At 36.9% G+C, this 21,657-nt stretch overlaps 1 protein-coding gene across 1 annotated transcript; it reads left to right on the top strand.

Moving 5' to 3' along the window:
- Nucleotides 1-5,120: 5,120 nt before the first annotated feature.
- On the top strand, nucleotides 5,121-20,631 carry LOC138944417 (uncharacterized). Its single transcript, XM_070315307.1, has 11 exons — nucleotides 5,121-5,145; nucleotides 5,209-5,445; nucleotides 5,541-5,630; nucleotides 5,716-5,769; nucleotides 5,858-10,098; nucleotides 13,076-13,307; nucleotides 18,934-19,035; nucleotides 19,810-19,956; nucleotides 20,029-20,100; nucleotides 20,406-20,486; nucleotides 20,573-20,631. The coding sequence occupies exons 1-11, from the start codon at nucleotides 5,121-5,123 to the stop codon at nucleotides 20,629-20,631; spliced, it is 5,340 nt and encodes a 1,779-aa protein (XP_070171408.1).
- Nucleotides 20,632-21,657: the final 1,026 nt, after the last annotated feature.

Below are 21,657 nucleotides of genomic sequence, written 5' to 3'. Positions count from 1 at the left end.
TCGCGTATTTTTGTGCGTAAAATATCGCCACATCCGTTCCTTGAGCGTTCTATTAAAGCGTTCCACTATAGCTGCTTTAATATCAGGATTACGCGCTACACGAAATCGAATACCTTTTTCTTTTAAGAAATTTTGTACTTGCTGAGCAATAAATTCTTTACCTTTGTCGGTCTGCAGGTATACGGGTAGGCGCTCTTTGTTTCTCGAGAATATGCGTTTAAAGGCTTTTACCACGCAGGCAGTTGTTTTGTCGCGTAAAGGCTCTACCCAAACGAATTTACTAAGCACATCGATAACCGTTAATAGATATGAATAACCGTCATTATAACTCTTGAGATTACGAATATCGATCAAATCGGCCTCCCATAAGTCATCGATATTTGTCACGTTATAATGTAAGCGTGGAAATTTTCGACGTACCGGACGATGTAACGTGTATGCGTCTTGCGATTTAAGCCAATCGATGACCTCGTTACGTGTGAAATTCGGTTTAGCGGCTCGCGATAAATTGGTCGTCGCCGAATAGCCGGCATAGTGCGAGGGATTGTAATACAATTTTTCGAGCTCCATCATTCGAGTTTGCTCCAGTCGAGCAATCCTTTTCTTTTCTTTGTCGGAGAATCTGCGTAGCTCGTTAATGTTTTGTCGTCTTCGTCCTCGTCGGCGGATACAAATAGCGTATCTCCTTCGCTCGTTTCGTCTACCTTACGGCTGTACGACTTTGAACGCTCGGTCGAAGTTTTCGGAGTGGAACTTCCGCGCGGAACCACGTTTTTAATACGATGAGATCGGGCGAACGTATATAATAAATCATTATTTCCTATGAGATTGGAAGGAGTGCCTATGTCATGCAGTAATCGAGCAAATTGAATTCTTCCGGTTGCTTTAAATGTTTTTCTCTCGCGTATCGCGTCGTTTATAAGTTCCGCGATATTCGAACCCGTTACGACGGCGCCGTCTATAGTTACGAGTCCTCGTCTATCCCAGCTAATCTTAGATGTCGGAATATCGATCAAGTATTTTAATATCGCACGCGCTTTGTCACGATAAGATTTCGGTACACTACCGAGTATTTTTTTGATCATTTCAGCCGATTGCGCGCGTTTTTTCCCGAAACTACTGCTACTACTACTAGCGCTCCCGTCACCGCGGTCGCTGCTAATTAAAGCTGACGTTTCCATAAATTCGTTATCGTCGACATCCAAATTCGTGTCTTCGTTCTGCTCGTCATTAATGTCCTCGTCGTTATCCTGCTCATCCTCGCGTAAGCGTTTTTTAGCTTCCCGAGCAAAGTGAAGATAGCGTTGGAGTACTTCCTTATACAATTTCCATCTTTTGTCATCGTCGACAGGAGTCGTGAGGTTGAGAATACGCCACATCTCCGCATCGAGTCGCGATAAAGCTGTTCCCGGTGTTCGTACTGAATTATTATTATTATTTACATTTTCCTCATTTGATATTCCAGTATTTTTCTTCGACGAGTTATCAGTCATCGCAATAGATGTCATTTCCGGTTGCTGTTGCATTCGCTGCATTCTCTCAAGATTTTCGGTAGATATCAAAACCATTTTCTTAGCTCTCTCCATTGTTCAAAATACAGCTGATAACACTTTCCTTTTTTTATTAACTTTCCTAGAATGTACGGGCTGTATAGGATTGTATTTTTCTTTTTCATTCGCTGATAATCCGAGATAATATAGCCCCTAGTATAGGTCCGATAAGATAGGGTAAAAATCCACCTCGTTGTACTAACAATTTTCTTTTAGTCTTCCAATTACCTTGTTTTGCCGCAACACGCCGTAGGGCCGTTTTATGTTTGGCTAATCGCTTTTTATCGCTACAACGAAGCGGTACGTTACCTTTTAACGTATTGAAAATGCACTCTTGAATGCACTTTATGAGTTTATTGTCAGCGGCACGTAAGAATGCTGTTCTTTGATTTTTTTTCAAATGACACAAAGTTTTTAAAAGACATATGTTTCTCTCTCCGATAGACCGTCTAGCATACTTTATTGCACTATTCGATGACGTCAGCTTTTTATCGGGATCTTCTTTTTTCACCATTACGCTGTAATTACACGACTGACAAGTTGCGAACAGGAATTTTACCCTTTATACGCCCCCGCTTCTATTGCTCGATCTGCGCGGAATGTAAGCGTAATGCAGCGTATCGTCGGGAAAGATACACGTACGAAAGCGATATTCGTCTGGAGTCGATTGTTTCAAATCGAGCAATAAATACCCGTGAGGTCTCGATGTAGCGTCATAGTAGGCTTCTTCCATAAATTTTGGATCATCGGGATATACCTGGCGCGCTAGATGACGTATTTGAGCGCGATCGCGTGGATTTTTGAAAACTACTATGTAATTCGCGTTGAGAGATATGTCACGCTGTCCGCGACCTTGATGAAAGAGATTTTGCGAGATGAGTATAACACTGAGATTTTTATGATGACTTCCTTTGGTAAACAGATCTACGATAGCGTCGCACGACGAAGATTCCCTCATAAGATCGTCGATTATTATTAATTTTGGCGAAAGCGCATCGTTGGAATAATTTTCCGGACGCGGTAACCCCTCGCGAAATTCGATGATATTTTTCTTCGATTTTACCATAGCATTATTATCGTAACCGGTTTTTTGTGTTCTTTTCTCTTCTTCTTCTTCTTCTTTTTCACTCGCGTCGCATTGTAAACGTTGATACGCATCTTGCCACTCGGCGTAATAAAATAAAATTCTCTCGAATCGAACATCCGACATGACGGATAAATGACGAAGAAACGTTTTCACGAAAATTGTTTTTCCACATCCCGTAGGCCCGCAGACGATCGACGTCCAAGGATGTTTCCACCGTACATCCATTTTGCGAAATGAACGATTTGGCGTTTACGCGCGCTCTCATAAATAAAAAAGTAATCAGGAATATTTAATAACAATAACAAAAATACGTGCATCGAATATGTTTAATATGTAGATATATGTTGAGAGTAATAAGCTTATCCGCGCTCCGGAAGGCCCACCGCGGCGGCCGCATGCTCGCGCTAGCGTTTCCCGGTACGTGAACGAGCGGAAAGCACCGCGGCCGATTAGCTGATAAGTAGCCGCGGGAACGATGCTAATAAGCGTATTCACGGGGACGCGCTCGCTTCAGCGTTTTTTGAGCACCGCTGCTTACGAGCTTATAAGCGGTGCTCTGTGGACGCTTAAGTTAGAAATAAGTTGCTCGTTTAGCGTTCGACTAACATTTGATATTATTTTTGATAGAATGTTCTATGCGCAAAGTAAAGAAGTAAAGGAAATATTAGAGAGGGGTAAAGGAAAAATATAGTCTGTGATTTTTAAGGTGGGAAAAATTTCATATTTATTGATAATAATTTTTTATTTTTTATTTTTTATTTTTTATTTTTATAAAATTAACAATTACGATTTAAAATTATACGTACAATTTCATTAAAGCCGAGCGAAAGTAATTCTTCAAATACAATATTGAAATATACATCTAAAAAGGTTAAATCTCTTATTTGCGTTTGTACATTGCGTTCAATTTCTTGAAAATTATCGCTAACTATGAGTTTTATAATTTCACGATTTATGTAAGCCGTTGGGAGTTTTAATTCTATCTCGTTCATTAAGTAATTGGCGCAGGTGTTGACGGCGTCGGTGATGGAAACTAGCTGTGACAATCGAGCATCCACACATCTTGTAATATTTTCCATGCCGAGAAAAGTTGCTTTCTGCATCACAATAGCGACGTTGTGCGTTTTTCGTTTCTTCAAGGGTGGCTGCGCTTGCTCCTCCGTCTCTCCATTACTCGCGGATTGTTCCACATTTTCCTTGTAAGTCACTATCACAGCCCGCGTCCCGTAAGCGGTGGTGAAGCCGATGGAAATATTGTTGATGATAATCGGACTTGGTTTGGTTTTTTGATTCTCACTCAAGTACAGTCCTATCTGCTCCATGTTGAGTTGAAATTGTTGCCAGGTGCCGGCATCGAGACAAATTCCGTCTGCATAATTACCCGATAATTTAACAATTGGCGCGAAATAACCTTCATTTGTTGCTTGCAAGCCCACATGTAGCTTCTTAGTACACGATGAATTAAGGGCATACGTTGTCGATAGTAATAAGTATCGCTGTTCGTTTCTTCTAACGTTGTCGAACTTGTTGTCCGATTTGCTAATATCACAAACGTGCGTAGATTTAACAAAATCGGTTAGATTTTTTTGATCACTGGAAACTTCTTTCGCGGCAGCCATTGTTATTACTTTTTGAATAAAACTGAGAGAACACCAGGCAGACACAACAATGCCGAATTCTTGTAACGCAGCCGAAATGAAGACTTCATACGGGGAAACTCTCGGAAGGATTTACATCTTCTCGCGCTACTTATATATCGAAATATAAAGAAAAGTGGGGGGAAAAGTTTGTATAGACAATTAAATAACAGGAAAAATCGTGATTTTTCATGTTCAATCTTGTTCAGTTGGCTAAAAATTACGCGGAAAAACATCTAGAATCATCTAGAAATTAGATTCGTTACAAGAGAAAAATTTTTCTCTAAACTTTTTTTCTCTAAATACATTTACAATATATTATAAAGCGTAAATAAATGTTTATCACCTGTGTAATAAATTTTTATAGATTGTATTGTAAGAGATTATATTGTAAAAAATTTTATAAAGGAGTAATTTTCTAATCGACATAACCCCGTCTTTTCTACGAAAATTTTTAAAAACGTTTATCGCTACAAAGCTTTTACTTTAGGATCGTTATAACAAAAGTAATAAAAGTAAGTAAATAAGATAGTAACGTGATAAAAAATAAAATATTTTTTTTGTCTACTTTATCGCCTTTTTGGAAAACAGGGATTCTTTTTGTCGACGTTCTTTTGCCGACGTTCTTTTGTTTTCTTCGAACTAATCTAATCTAACTACCTAGAAAGGAAAAATTTTAAATCTTTCAAAGACTTTTCCTTTTTGGAAAAAAGTGGGGATATGCGTTTAAATAAATTCTCCGTGCCGAAGTAAAAAAGCTAATTTCGAGTTCGACATCAACCGAAGTAACGCGAGTCGTACCGTGGAAAATAGAGATATCGGGTATTTCGCGAGCAAGTGGCAAAAATGGCTGGACTTAAAGAGCTATTAGGTAAATGCATAATTATAGGCTCGAATTTGTCGTCTACGTTAAATAGTGAACGCTATTTATCAGCGTTATCGGACGAATCGGCGGAAATAAATTATTCAGTTTTTCGGGCATTTGCGTGTGCTAGTTCGAATACTATACTCGCTGTGCTATATAGACTAGGCTATTTTGGCAATTATGCCGAGTTGTTGCATATCGCGGGTGAGATAGTAGAAATGCGCGAGGCATTTGACCACGAGGAGGAGGATGCAGACGGCCTTATAGCCTTCCTGCTATCAAACCATCGTGGAAACCGCTTAAACGGTAAGCAAAATGATTTTATTTATATTGCACAATTGTATTGTAATCGAATACGTTAGACAGTGATTAATCAAAATTTTCAAAATCATAATTTGTAGATCGAAACACATCTGCGACTGATGGGCGAGAGACTCCCTCTCAGCTTCGAAAGCGTCCGGCTGAAGAAGAGCTCGAAACAGGAACTTCGAGTAAGTTTCGCATAAAAATAAAATAAAAATATTAATCTTTATATACTGATTCTATATTCAATATTGATAAAATATTAAATTTTAGGAAGAGCACGCTCTGCCGAAAACGACAGCGAAGCTGATATCACGACATCACCAGGTGAGATACAAAATTTTGAAAAGAATAAAAATAACGTAGATGTAATTTTTATTTTATTTATAATTAAATTTTTCTTTTGTTTCGACAGTGCAGAGAGGTGGCGGTGGTGGTGGCCAAAATGAAGAAGAGACTCCTGAAGAACGAACAGCGCTGTTCTGCAATAACGAGGAAGTAACCGACGTGGATGAGAATGAAGAGGAAGTCGTCGGTGAAGAACGCTGTAATCCCTCGTCGGAGACAGAAGATGGTGAAGAGGAGCCGGAGGTGGAAGAGGAGCAACAACGTCATGAGGTCGGCGATATTAATTTTAATTACGTTGATTTATTGGCGGAAAATAGGCGACAATTTAGGAGGTTCGGCATAATCGGAAGAGAAGCGAGTTTCGCGATTCGACCGTTGCTTGAAGGCGGAGATATTTATCATTTACTAGAAAACGCGTTCCGTGAAATTCACGCGTATGCGATAAATTCATGCGAATCTGGCGATTATGTGGGGTTATCTTTTCATTCTGCGGATTTATCTCATGGTCCTGCCGGATTATCTTTTCGTCCTGCGCGTGACTTGACGCATGAAGATATTTGGGGAATTGTGAGTTCGGTAGCGCAGAGCGCGGGTGGTCTCGATATTGCGGAACGCTTCGATATTCGAGTTTTTAACGTTACGGTTCCTTCAGGCCGGGGACGTGTGAAATTAACACGCGAAGATATTGCGAAGCGTTCGATACTAACAATAAAAAATTCCGATAATTTATGTTTTCCCCGGGCTCTTGTTGTAGCGAAAATTTATTGCGAACGCGGTAATTTACGTACGGGAGAATTACATGAAAAATGGAATGCTGTAAGATGCACGCGATCCCCTCTTCAACGGGAACTCGCGTTACAATTAGCACAGGATGTCGGTGTTACGATACCTGAAGAGGGCTGCGGAATTCGGGAAATCGAACGCTTCCAACGTTATTTCGCCGCTGACAATATCGCGATAGTTGTATATAATTTTAGTACTTTCGGTCTCGGAGAAAAACCTATGTACGACGGAACCGCAATACTCGCTTCTCTCGGACGGGAATCGTCGCACCGATTAAATATAATGTATTACGAGAGCTCGCGACATTACAATCCTATTTTAAATTTAAAAGCAGCCGCTGGTTCTCGTAATTATTGTACGACGTGTAATGTAAGTTTTCGGGACGAGATAGGTCATCGGTGCTTGAATAAATGTCCGCGCTGTGTCGCAGAGTCGGCATGCGTCGATTCCGTTGCGCCTGTGAAATGCGATTCATGTAATCGAACATTTTACGGTGCAAAATGTTTCGATCGTCATCGTAGTAAAAAATCGTATAACGGTAGAACGCTCGCGAGTGTTTGTAATGTCGTGAGATTTTGCAATGAATGCGGATGCGCGGTTAAATCGAATGCGAAACACGAATGCGGCATTTCTTACTGCAGGCTATGTCGGTCGCCGCAATCTCGAAATCATTTATGTCATATGCAACCTCTTCGCAAAGCAGTTAGTTCCTCTACCGAACCGTCCTCGTCAACGGCGATGACTACGTTGATATCGGATACGCGAGGAACAACAAAGAGTAAAGAAGCTGCTGGCGAAGAGGTAAACGAGAGCAAAAAGAACCTCGTGGCATTTATATTTTATGATTTCGAAACACGGCAAGACGAGACGCTCGAAGGTACGATGAACGTGAAAAAACATGTACCTACCCTCTGCGTAGCGCAACAGATTTGCGAAGCATGTGCGCAAGAAAACGACATGTCCGTGCGATGCCGATGGTGCGGGATACGCGAATTCATATTCAGACATGATCCAGTGAAACAATTTGTCGAATTCGCAACGCGAAGGACGAAACGTTTTAACCAGATCATATGCATAGCACATAATGCGAAAGCGTTCGACGCGCAGTTTATTCTTCAATACATCGTAGAAAATCGGAATTATTTAGAGCCGAAAATAATTTTGAGCGGTACAAAAATTGTAATGTTATCAGCAGGAAATACAAAATTCATCGACAGTGCTAATTATATGCCAATGCGATTATCTGAATTACCGAAAGCTTTTGGCCTAGGGGACTCTATGGATAAAGGCACTTTTCCGCATTTATTTAACACTGTCGAAAATCAAACGTATGTCGGACCGTTACCAGACGCGAAATATTATTCTCCTGAAAACATGAAGACTTCGGAACGCGAACGCTTTCTCGCATGGCATACGGACATGACGCGAAAAAACACCGTATTCGACTTTCAACAAGAAATTGTTCGCTATTGTCGTACCGATGTAGACATTCTTCGACGCGCGTGTATAGCATTCAGAAAAATTTTTATAAACCGCGGCAACGTATGTCCGTTCGAGGAATGCACCACTATCGCCTCGACGTGTATGACCGTTTTCCGTAAAAACTTTTTGCGCGAAAAGGAAATAGGCATTATTCCTTCCGGTGGTTATAGAAAAGCGAGCAATTATTCGCGTAAAGCTCTACAATGGCTGGTATGGTTGGAACGCGAAATTGGTCATCCTATAAAACATGCGGGGCGTGCGCGTGAATATCGTACGGCTGATGGTACGCTCGTCGACGGATATTATGAAACGACCGCTGTTGAGACGACACAGCGTCATATTTTACAATTTCACGGATGCTTTTGGCACGGGTGTCCGACTTGCTTTCCTTCGAATCGCGATAGAGCGATTTCTTCGTCTTCGGATCATGGTGATACGATTGCTTCGCGATACGAGCAAACTCTCGCGATCTCGTGGCGCCTTCGACAACGGGGATATATAGTGACGGAAAAATGGGAGTGCGTTTTTGATCGGGATATGCTCGAGAATCGCGAAATGCGAGAATATCTCGAAAACCATCCGTTGGTGGAAACATCACCGCTCGACCCTCGCGATGCGTTTTTCGGCGGCCGTACGGGAAATATCGTGACTCGATACGAAGTTACGGGTGCAGAGAAAATACATTACGTAGACGTATGCTCTTTATACCCGTATGTATTGAAGACAGGCGCTTTCCCGATCGGACATCCAGATATTTATGTTGGCAAAGAATGCGCCTCTTTAATCGGAATAGCTCCAAATTATAATTTTGATTCGCTCGAAGGTCTTATACGCTGTACTGTGCTTCCACCACGCAACCTCTTTCACCCTGTACTCCCGTATCGCGTACGCGGAAAATTACTTTTCGCCTTATGTCGTAGTTGTTGCGAAACATTTGCGCAGACATCTTGCACGCACGACAGCATTAATGAGCGGGAATTCGAGGGTACGTGGGTGTCGTGCGAATTACGAAAGGCAGTCGAAAAGGGTTATCTCGTGACGGCAGTAAGCGAGATTTGGCAATATAAAGTTAGTCAATTCGATCGCGCATCTCGTCAAGGCGGTTTGTTCGCCGAATATATAAACTCATTCTTACAATTAAAACAAGAAGCAAGCGGATGGCCGGGGGAATGCGGAGACGACGATGACGCTAAAGAACGGTATCTACGGGAGTACGAAAAAACCGAAGGTATTGTTCTCGATAAGTGTAACGTCGCGCTGAACCCTGGTTTACGTTCAGTTGCAAAACTCTGTTTAAATTCATTTTGGGGAAAATTCGGCCAGCGGGCCAATTTGCCGAATACTGAGGTTGTGAGAACACTGCATCGTTTTCTGACGTTACTGACGAGTAGCGAGCATGAGATAACCGATATATTACCCGTGAACGACGATGTAATATATGTTTCGTGGCGATTGCGACAAGAGGCCGTCACGCCCTCACCTATAACTAATGTTGCGATAGCGGCATATACGACGGCTCAAGCGCGCTTAAAATTATATGAATATTTAGAACGTTTAGATCGACGTGTGTTATATTATGATACTGATTCGTGTATATACGTAAGCACAGGTAAACCGAATGAGTATGAACCGCATACGGGGAATTTTCTAGGTGACATGACGGACGAGCTCGAAAGCTACGGTCGTGGTAGTTATATCGAGGCGTTCGTGTCCGGTGGCCTAAAATTTTATGCCTATGTTGTTCGTATGCCGGAAGGGCGTACGCGTGAATGCTGTAAAGTAAAGGGCATAACTCTAAACTATGAAAACTCTCGGTTGGTTAATTTTAACAGCATTAAGAATTTATTGTTAAATAAAGAGAGAGCACAGGAAAATGAAAAGAACGGAGAAGAATTGCCGAAAACTTCGATAAATCTATGCTTTAGAGCAATTCGTCGTACCGCGTTTCACGAGATCGTAACACGGGACGAAACTAAAGTATGCGAGCCCGTATTACTAAAACGTAGATTTATCGATAGTCGAAATTCGCTACCGTATGGTTATGTATCCGATCAATGATTTTTCTATTTTTTCTCGACACTCTCTCTTTTATTGCTATATTGCGTAATATACTTTTGTGTACTTTCCGCAGCGGTGAAAATAATCTTTTTGTAAATAAATATTAAATTATATGTAAATTTTTCAATGTACAATGTTTCCGCATAATATAAATATAATGATGTTTTTTATTTTAAAGCAACCAGGTGAAAAATATTTTTCTTCCCTTCCTTTCTTCCCGACGGCTCAGTGACGTCATAGACTCTGCCCTAAGTCTCAGCGTCAATCAGCCTCAGGTACCCGTATATATTCCAAGACCCTTTCTAACGTCTCCAGCGATGTTGTTACCGTATGTCTATCTGCGCAGCGGGGCGCACCCCCCTCGGACAAACGTACCCGTACATGCACGCACGTGTTCGTTACCACGTCATAGCATCTAGTTTATTCTAGCGGTACCTTAACCAACTTTCTCTTTTCAACAGGAAGGATGGAAGTGGGTGGGCGACATATAGCGTACATCTCCCCTGGTTTTCCTCTAAGGGGGGCGATAGGACGATGTTGTATACCGCACGATATCTTTCGGTTTTCCGTAAGGGGAGGGGAGGTTGGATGCCTTATGTCTAGACGCATCTCCAGTCTCGACAATCGCCATTTTGTCGGTTGTTGTCACGTCTGCTTTCCGGCAGACATCTTGCCCGCTTTCTCTCTCGCACTATTTTTTGGCTCGTTTTTCCAACCCACTTTTTTTTTTTTTAAATCGACGGAACCGCCGGAACCTATCGGAGAACTGGGCACTATGGGGAGAACCAATCGGACCGCCAGGACCCCTATCTTAGCGATGGACTACTCTCCATAAATACTACGTTTAACTTCTATTCTAATAAGTTTTCAGCTAGCTTAGCATACTAGGACCCTGTTTGGAGAGGCGGAGGACCCAGGTTCGAGCCCGAGCATGTTCGCGCGACCGAAAAAAAAAAAAATAAAAAAAATAAAAAATAAAAAAATAAAGAACTACTCTCCATAAATACTACGTTTAACTTCTATTCTAATAAGTTTTCGGATAGCTCAGCATACTAGGACCCTGTTTGGAGAGGTGGAGGACCCAGGTTCGAACCCGAGCATGTTCACGCGACCGAAAAAATAAAAAATAAAAAAAAATAAAAAAATAAAAAATAAAAAAAATAAAGAACTACTCTCCATAAATACTACATTTAACTTCTATTCTAATAAGTTTTCGGATAGCTCAGCATACTAGGACCCTGTTTCGAGAGGTGGAGGACCCAGGTTCGAACCCGAGCATGTTCACGCGACCGAAAAAAAATAAAAAAAAAAAAATAAAAAAAAATAAAAAAAATAAAAAAAAATTTAAATGGAAATTTGACTCGTAGACGTCCACGAGGCCCCTCCACTTTTTTCCCACAGACACCCTTAGGGGGGAGGGCCCCAGACAGGCACAGCAGGGGTCGGCGCCAGTGGCCGAGGAGTGGGGGTTTGTTTTGACGCCCCATAGTGCCCACTAACTACTAAGGAAATAAACAAAACAGATTGAGTACAGAAAGTATTGATTCAATTTCACAATATTTAATCAATATTAAACAAAACATTCCATATGAATTTGCTAGAAAGCCTAGAACTTTAGTTGATATTGATAAATGGAAAGCTACGGAATTGCGTCAATTTTTATTGTATACTGGTATAGTAATTTTGCAGTCAACCATTCCTCCGATTTGGTATAATCATTTTCTTTCTCTTAGTGTTGCGATTAGAATAATGGCAAATCCACAAATATGTACAAATGACACATTTCTTGCTTATGCACATTCTTTATTATTATATTTTGTATCCAATTACGGTACTATTTACGGTGAACAATATCTATCACATAATATTCATAACCTTCTTCATATTGTTAATGATGTAAAAAACTTTGGTTGTCTTGATAATTTCAGTTGCTTTAAATACGAAAATAATATGCAAAAGATTAAAAAGAAATTGCATCAATGTGGAAAACCTTTAGAAGAATTATCAAATCGCATATTTGAAGAATTACAACAACCAATTATACAATACCCGATCGTAAATTATCCGGTTGTTAAATATATAAATAAAGTAAAAATTTCATATTTTCAATATGAAAACTTTAAAATTGCAATAACTGAGAATGATAAATGTGCTTTGCTTAACGATAATTCTGTAGTTTTTATTTTGGATGTAATTGAAGAGGAAGATATATTATTTTTCCGCGCAAAACGTTTTTTAAATCCGAAATCTTTTTTTATTGTGCCATATGCTTCTGAAAAACTTGGTATATTTGTCATTTCAAGCACAACTGCTTCAGAAATTATAACGGTTTCACTCATTATAACGGTTTAATATTGAAATACATGAATCAGGCTGATTATTATATAACAATACCGCTTCTACATACTAATAATTAGATGCTGTCTTCACAGTTAATAATTAAATATTTTTATTTAATTTTCCGTACTTTAGCAGAGAATCAGAAATGTATTTTGAATAATATAATATGAATGTCATTCAAATGTATTCCTTTGTCTTAGTGAAAATATTTTTTAACTTGTATATTTAGAAAAGCGCAAATATTCAAATGAAATTTAACAAATATTTGTAAGGTGAGTCTAATATTTACAAATATGTTGTATTAATATTTAATTTTTTAATTTTGCAATACTTTATGTACTTAAATCTTATGCATAAAATTATAATTTTGATTGATCGATAATCATTAACATATAAAAGAATTATTTCTTAACAAAAATTTTTCTTTCTTATTTATTAATGCAAAAAGAAAACTTTTATATTACATAATATCAAAAGTGATATTACAATTTTGCATTAAAGCAATCAATTTTTTTTACCAATGTTTTTCCAATGTCGATAAGATATAATTAATGTAATTAGATGTACAAACATGTTTGAATTTGTGGAGAAAGTAACACATATATACTGTTTTCTTTTATAGAAAAAAATGGATTATAGTGAAATTGCAGGAAAAAAATATTCCGTTGTCAAGTTTGTCATAGATAATTCTTATTCAGAAATAGCAACATCGTGGCTTATACTAGATGACAATCAACAAAAGATGTGCTTGTGGCCACCACGGACAGCAAATGCTGCATCTCTAATCGCAAACTACGCAAGTCCGAATTTAGAAACTTGGAATAAGTATAAAGTTGATGTCATAAAACATTGTAGTAAGTACTTATGCATTTATATCTTATATGTATATGTTATGATTATATTATATTATATTATTAAATCATGTAAGTTAAGGGGATCCAACAGTGACGAGCGAACTCCGACGGGTTAGCGCCCTCATCTAAGCGTAACTAAAATTATCGATAATACCGACCGAAATTATCGATAATATCAATAATTTTAGTTCCGCTGTTACCGATAATATTTCTGCATGTTTTATGCATATTTGAAAGAGAATTGTGTTCAATATGATGAAATCGGACAACATCGTGTATTTCTACTGCTCTATTGCCTCGCACGCATATTTAAGCGTATCTAAGCGTATAGATAACAGTATAACATAGACACGTGTCTGCCTTTATTGCATATTTGAACACAATTGCACACATTACTTATATGGACTTATATATATATATATATGTGCGTGTGTGTGTGCCTTCCATATATCTTTCCAAGAGGAATAATATTTGGCCATGTATGTGTGTGTGTGTGCATGTATTGTTATATATATATATATATATAGTGTTGCGTCCCTGCGGGTCGTCTGTGACCGTTATTCCTGAATCTGCTGTACCCGTCTCCGGGAGAACGTTGCTAAGGGTTGTTGTTAAACAACGGCGTTCATCTGAAGAGAGATCGGCCATCTGAGAGTCTCGCGACGGATGCCATTCCGGGCGGACGTATTCGAGATTACGATAACCGTTATAGTTCTGTGTTCCTTGTATAATAGTGTTCTGTGTTATTATATTAAAGTTCCTTTCGTTCTTTCAAAGGAGTGTTAATTATTTACTTGCGGTACGCGAGTGTCGGTTGTGTCACGCGGATTCGAGTTATATCGATTTCGATCCGCGGACGCAACAATATATATATATATATATATATATATATATATATATATATGTGTGTGTGTGTGTGTGTGCCTTTTATATATATATATATATATATATATATATATATATATATATATATATACATACATACATACATACATACATACATACAATGGCACAATACATATATATGTATTATAATATATAATAACGGTTATATTGCTAATCTTATATAACTATTAAATCGCATCCGATTCAAAATATTGTAAAGCAACCAGCACACGTAAATTGCCTCTGGAATACTTTTTACAATAACCAGCACACGTAAATCGCCTCTGGAATATTTTTTACAATACCCAGCACACGTAAATCGCCTCTGGGATATTTTTTACAATAACCAGCACACGTAAATCGCCTCTGGGATATTTTTTACAATACCCAGCACACGTAAGTCGCCTCTGGGATATTTTTTACAATACCCAGCACACGTAAATCGCCTCTGGGATATTTTTTACAATAACCAGCACACGTAAATCGCCTCTGGGATATATTTTTAACCAGAACGCTCATGCAAACCGCATCTGGTATGAAATATTTACAACCAATTCACGAAAAGATCGCTTCTGGGATCAAATATTTCGGCAATATTTAGAGCGCACATGCAAACCGCATTTAGTATGAAATATTTACAACCAGTTCACGAAAAGATCGCTTCTGGGATCAAATATTTCGGCAATATTTAGATCGCACATGCAAACCGCATCTGGTATGAAATATTTACAACCAATTCACGAAAAGATCGCTTCTGGGATCAAATATTTCGGCAATATTTAGAGCGCACATGCAAACCGCATCTGGTATGAAATATTTACAACCAGTTCACGAAAAGATCGCATATAGATAATATATAACACACATAGTATGCTCGGATCAGAAAGAGACGGACAGAGAAGAATGGGCAAAGAGAAAGAGGATATGAGTGTAAGTGAGCAAGTGTCTATACAAGTGCCAAAAGTAAGAAAAAAAAAGGAGATAGTTGGATCTTTCTCCGTAGCAATACTTTATGCTCACTAATATTTAGCGACTGATGTGAATTATTAATCGATATATCGTTGTACAGCCATTCTCTCGCTTACTCATTCCTATTCTCTCTCTCTCTCTCTCTCTCTCTCTCTCTCTCTCTCTCTCTCTTTCTTTTTTTTGCCCATGTCTGTCTATTTCTTTATAACAAAAATACTATATGAGTACTAAATACTATGTGCATCATATAAATATAATGTGTATGTTCATGTATTGTAGTAATTCTAAATTCTATTTAAAGATTAATTTTATGTTACAATTTTTTTATACAAAGGTCTTTATGTTGTTTTCTATTTAGGAATTGCTTTAAAGATATAATCAAAAAATAAAAAAAAAACTTGAAATATTACATTTTTATATAATATTACATTATCATACTTATATTTTTGTGTAAACTGCACGGAAAAAAAATTCAATTATATCTAGCGACATATTAGTATATAGTATACATTAAAACAATTCCTTCTAGAATTATGGTATATAAATATACTAACCTTTTGACCCTTATTCTTTTTAAAGAAAGTCTGCGGGCAAAGCGAGGCAAGCGTTTCTCATTACATTTTCGTCCTATTATATGAACACACTATGACTACACAAACACAACACTCGTTTTTTAAATTCGACGCGTTATAACGCGTTATAACGGTTGAGCACACTTTTGCGGTTATCTCTCGTTACGCGTATGTACACAACACGCGCGACTGAAACTGAGACTGAGTACTGCCGCGCACTGATATTATCGCATGTGCCTGGCTGTGTGAATAGTACAGTCGCCTTATTCCCCGATACATACTTAGATACATGCATGCTACAAATATCGCGTAATAATAAAAACAAATGCGCATCTTTATAAACGAATATTCTGTAACCGAATAAAAAGTTATTTTCATATTGATTAAAATTAATTCGATACATAAAAACATTATTTATTAATATTTTACGACGTGTCATTTTAATCACAATAATGTAATTAATGCATTTAAATTATTTTCGGATATATAAAATGCGAAATACAGACATTTGATTTTCTATAGTAACATGACATATATATACAGGGTGTCCGGCGTCAACCGCATCACCAGTCATGTGCAGGTAGAGCAGGTGAAACCGAGAAGAAAAGTCCTGTACCAATTTTTTATATAATACTTAATAAAAGAGTTATTATTAAGTAAAGTCTGGCCAATCAACGCCGATCTTTAGCCGGGCGCATGTCGGTGAACCGCGCGCTTGATAGTGTACGCCGCTGCATACTTCACAGCGCGCGGCTCACTGACGTGCGCCCGGCTAAAGGTCGGCGCTGATTGGCCAGACTTTACTCAATAATAACTCTTTTATTAAGTGTTATAGAAAAAAAAAGGTAAAGGACTTTTCTTCTCGATTTCATCTGCTCTACCTGCACACGACCGGTGATGCGATTGACGCCGGACACCCTGTATATATATATAAATTTTATAATAATTTATATATATTAATCTAACGTGAAAGATTATAGATAAAGGGAGCCTCACGAGCGAGACTTCGGAACTCTTCGATATTTGTCGTCTCGCTTGCTCCTTCATTCTTTCTCGCTATTGCTTTTGTCGACTCTCCAGCATCGCGCGGGGATCTTTCCTTATATAAACATCTTATAAAATAAAAACTGAAACTTTCATATTGTAGTTTATTAGTATAAAAATAATTATAATGGATTAATGAGATTTTTGCGATTAAAATAACACCAAATATGACATAAATCGGATAATTTTAAATGAAATAAGTAATCATAATTTTAATAACATAATTGATTAAAAATAATCCGATTTATGTCATGTTTCGTGTCATTTTAATCGCAAGAATCTCATTAATCCATTATAATTATTTTTATACAGATGAAATGGAAAATACAAGTTTCATTTTTTATTTAGAAGATGTTTATATTTTGTAGATAAGGAAAGATCCCCGACGCTGAAGAGTCGACAAAAGCGAGAGCGAGAAAGAATGAAGGAGTAAGTGAGATGACAAACATGGAAGAGTTCCGAAGCCTCGCTCGCGTGACTCCTTTTATCTGTAATCTTTCACGTATATATGTCATCTTATTATAGAAAATAAAACTTTTGTATTTCGCATTTTATATATCTGAAAATAATTGTAATGGATTAATTACATTTTTGCGATTAAAATGACACCAAATACGATATAAATCCGATTATTTTAAATGAAATAAGTAATCATAATTTTAATAACATAATTGATTAAAAATTATCCAATTTATGTCATGTTTAGTATTATTTTAATCGTAAGAATCTCATTAATCTATTAGAATTATTTTGATATCGATAAAATACGAAAAACAGAAATTTTACGAACGATATGTAACCCGAGATATTATAGATAAAGAGAGCCTCGCGAACGAAACTTCGGAACTCTTTGATGTTTGTCATCTCGCTTGCTCCTCGTTCTTTATTGTATTCTTTCATCCCCATTATTATATTCTTTTATTTCTTCGACTTTTATTCTTTCTATATTCTCGTTTTCCTACATAATAATACATTAATTTATTCGTCTTTATTTTATACAACATAAATGAGATATTGTGTATGTCATAAATAGAAAAAGTATTTAATTATGTGTATTTTTGTATGTACATGTGTTGTATTTAACTATAGTTAAATAGAAAAAGAAAATAATTTGTGTATCTCATTTATGATGTATCAAATAAACATAAATAAATAAATTTATTTATTTTCATGTAGGGAGACGAGAATAGAAAGAATAAAAATTGAGCAAATAAAAGAATATAATAATGAGAATAAAAGAATACAATATATAATAATGAACGAGCAGAAGGAAAGAGAGAGAGAGAGAGAGAGAGAGAGAGAGAGAGAGAGAGAGAGAGAGAGAGAGAGAGAGAGAGAGAGAGAGAGAGAGAGAGAGAAGCGCGAGTGAACGCGTAAGTGAATATGCGAGGAGCATGAAGCTAAGCGATACGTAGTCCATAGCGAGCGAGCGATTAGAAAGAGACAGAGCGTATCAAGTGTATGATCGAGAGAAAAAAGATACTGCAATAATGTTAGTGCGTACATGTATATTACTCTACACGCATGAAAGAGACAAAGGTAGTACGATGATGTCTGTCCTTGTCGTGTAAGATTACAGCTCCGTCTATCGCGACATCACGCAACTAATCTACTGCTCTGTTTTACTCTTGAGCCTCCATCTCGCACACACACATATGCACCAAAATTTTATTTTGCAAAATCTTTTTTATAAAGCTTCTAAACTCACTTCTCTAAGTTCACTTATACTCTTTGATGAAATGCCGAGTGCGGAGTTTACTGATTAGGCACGTGTAGATTACACATTTGTTATATTAAGTAAATGTTGACGCAGAAGCCGATAAAAAAACTCTAATTTTCTCATTTTTTTTTAACTTTTCATATGAAATGTTAAACTCCGCACTCCGTTATTATGTGTACCTTAATTGTGGAAAAGGATTTGTTGATATCTATAATCAACAAAAAGATTTTGCAAAATAAAGAATATTCGCGTTCTGTCGGTAATATTGGATCCCCTTAAAGCAGAAAATATTAATTATAATGCTTTATTATTATTATTATTATTATTATTATTATTATTATTATTATTATTATTATTATTATTATTATTACTATTATTATTATTATTATTGATGCACGTGCAACTTAACATAAGTATATCTATTTTTTTATTATAGCATTTTTGGAATCTGCAAGGAAAAGTGCAATTGACTCCAACTACCAAACACCGACGAAGACAAATTGGGACGTGGCAAAAGGCAGCATACCTTGTACAATCGGTATGACAGTGAAGAAGAAGAAAGTGACAATTATGTACATCGACCATATAAAACTAAGAGTACGTATTAAAACAGCATATTTGATACAGAGTCTCAATTTTAAAACTATCAGATTATCTTGGGATTTAACAAAGATATCAAAACACAGTTTGGGGAGAATATATGATAGTAATATAATATATTGTAATAGCTCCAGCAAACAGGACGCGGATACGCTTGCCGCGCGACAAGAAGCGACGCGATAGCCAATCATTCTTTCGCTTTTACAGAAAAGCAGCAAATTAATTGACTACCGCGTTGTTTTTTGCCGCGCGGCAAGCGTTTCCACGTCCTATGTGCTGAAGCCATAAGACTATAAGGCTATAACAAATTCAGAGTTTGATAGAAAAGCAGGATTTTACTAAACATCTTAAAATATTTGTAGCTATTATAAATAACATATCAAATATTTCCTAAAGATTAAGAGCCATTCCACAATGTATCGCAAATGTCTCATCGCCAGTTGCAAAGCATTTGTAATCTAATAACTATCGAGCTAATTTGATACTAATTGAATCGTAAACGTTTTGCAATTGGCAACGAAGTTCTTCGCGACGCATCATTGAATAGCCCTTAATACAATATTTAAGAAATGTTTAGTAAAATCAAACAATTTCTACAGATTAACAATTGTCTTGTTTTTGTACAGAAGATTATGTAAAACAAAGATAGAAGATTTTAATTTTTAAAGAGCTATATAAGCAAAAAATGATTAAAAAATTATATTTTTTACAGGGAAAGAGAAAGCAAGCAGTACGAATAAAATTATATCTGCTTTCCCACCATGTCCGGACAATTTAACCTTGAATAATTTTTCTAACAATGAAGTCAAAAATGTGATTGACACAGTACGCAAAATACCATTTTCACAACTTTCTTGTGGTATGTATAGTATGTGCTATTATTATAATCTATGATATTTTGATTTTTATTACATATTGTATACATTTCCAGAGAAAAAGAAAATTTCTTGTACAAAACCTGAGGAAATACATCAGATTAGTGATATACCCATAATATTTGGAGGTATATATATTGTCATAAGCATCGACATATAAAATGGACTGAACATAGAATAAGAAGCCGCGCGCCAGTTATAGAAAGAGAAGTACTACATAGGAGGCTTTTAACTAGCATCTTATTGATCATCCAGATTGGAGGGGGAAAAAATGACCAAAAAGGTGCTAGATAAAAGCCTCTTATATAGTACCTCTCTTTCTACAGCTGGCGTCCGTCCGCTTATATATCGATGCTCAACAAAATTTAGTTAATCAATAAAAATTGGTTATAATATTTATATATGTAATATGTCTAATATTTCTTTTTTGTAGATTATGTTTCATTAGCTGAAGAACATGAAGAGCAAAAACTGCAAGAAATAGTTCATGAAATATCAGATTCCAATATAAAAAGTATGTATTAATACATGCGTATGATGGCTTTTAGTTAAATAGTAATATAAAAACATATATAATAAGAAATACATTGTACATTGCAGAATACTTCAATCAAGTGATACCATACACAGCCATACATACCATAAGAAATAATACATAAACAAGAACAAATAACACGCACACAAGCTACATCCAATTTAATCTTAAGGGACATAAAACAATTGGTAAACCGAATGGAAGATGTTATGAGGAACCGCGCTCCTCTTGCAACAAAAGGCAATGACAGCTTGATTGCCGAAATTTTACCATTATCCACGGTTCAAGCTATAAAAGATTTTGAGGCTTTACTGCATGACATGGATGAAGCAGTTACACAATTTGTAAGTTTTACATTAATTTGTTAATTGTATAAAGTTTTAAGCATTGCTTATTTTTCTTTTTACAGAGAGAGTTTCTCTTGAAAGTTGGGGGAAATAATCCCAGAGATAACATTCATCGTGCTGTTTCCAAAATATTTACGAACAAATGTGCGATGAATTGCTCATGGAAGGGTATTCGCAACAATTTTAAAATCTCCGACTTATATTTCATCAAAATTATGAGAAGTACGTTTTACATATTATTAAAAATGTATCTATCATCCAAAATTTCTTTTGTTTAATTAACTATATATTTTTCTTTTCAGGAGACATTACTCTACAGCACTCTTCTTTAACAGAAGCCGAATTTGATAACATATAGTGGCGGAATGGCTACGTTTCGCCAAGCAGAGGAAGCAGAGAGAAGAAAGAGGAATATAGGAACACAGGGAAGAAAGAGAAATACAGGAACAAAATAAGGAAAACAATTAGTATTTAAAATAAATTTTGTGTAATAACAATTAGATATATTATGAAACAGGTTTTGCGTAATAACAATTTAGACGGGATATGACAGGTAAGAGGCTAACCGCGGTAAGTGCAAGAAAAAAAGTTAATATATAGAGTTATTTAGAGTTTTGTATACAGTTTGAGTTTGTATAGTGTTGTATAGAAAATAAAGAGGAGCGAGAGAGAGAGAGAGAGAGAGAGAGAGAGAGAGAGAGAGAGAGAGAGAGAGAGAGACAGAGAGAGACAGAGAGAGAGACAGAGCAAAATATAAAAAAGATTTTAAATGACAGATACACTTTTAATAATGTGTCGAACAT

The sequence above is a fragment of the Polyergus mexicanus genome, unplaced genomic scaffold (genome assembly GCF_030449975.1).
Source record: "Polyergus mexicanus isolate NDT 795.1 unplaced genomic scaffold, iyPolMexi1.0 SCAF_189, whole genome shotgun sequence".
NCBI lineage: Eukaryota > Metazoa > Arthropoda > Insecta > Hymenoptera > Formicidae > Polyergus > Polyergus mexicanus.
This window is presented reverse-complemented; position numbering and strand designations above follow the sequence as displayed.

Excerpts from the sequence above, each read along its gene's own strand:
- LOC138944417 (XM_070315307.1), top strand. The coding sequence starts at position 5,121 with ATGGCTGGACTTAAAGAGCTATTAG. Across the intron at positions 5,446-5,540 it reads TCGTGGAAACCGCTTAAACG|ATCGAAACACATCTGCGACT; the intron begins GTAAGCAAAATG and ends CATAATTTGTAG. Across the intron at positions 13,308-18,933 it reads TGATGTCATAAAACATTGTA|CATTTTTGGAATCTGCAAGG; the intron begins GTAAGTACTTAT and ends TTTTTATTATAG.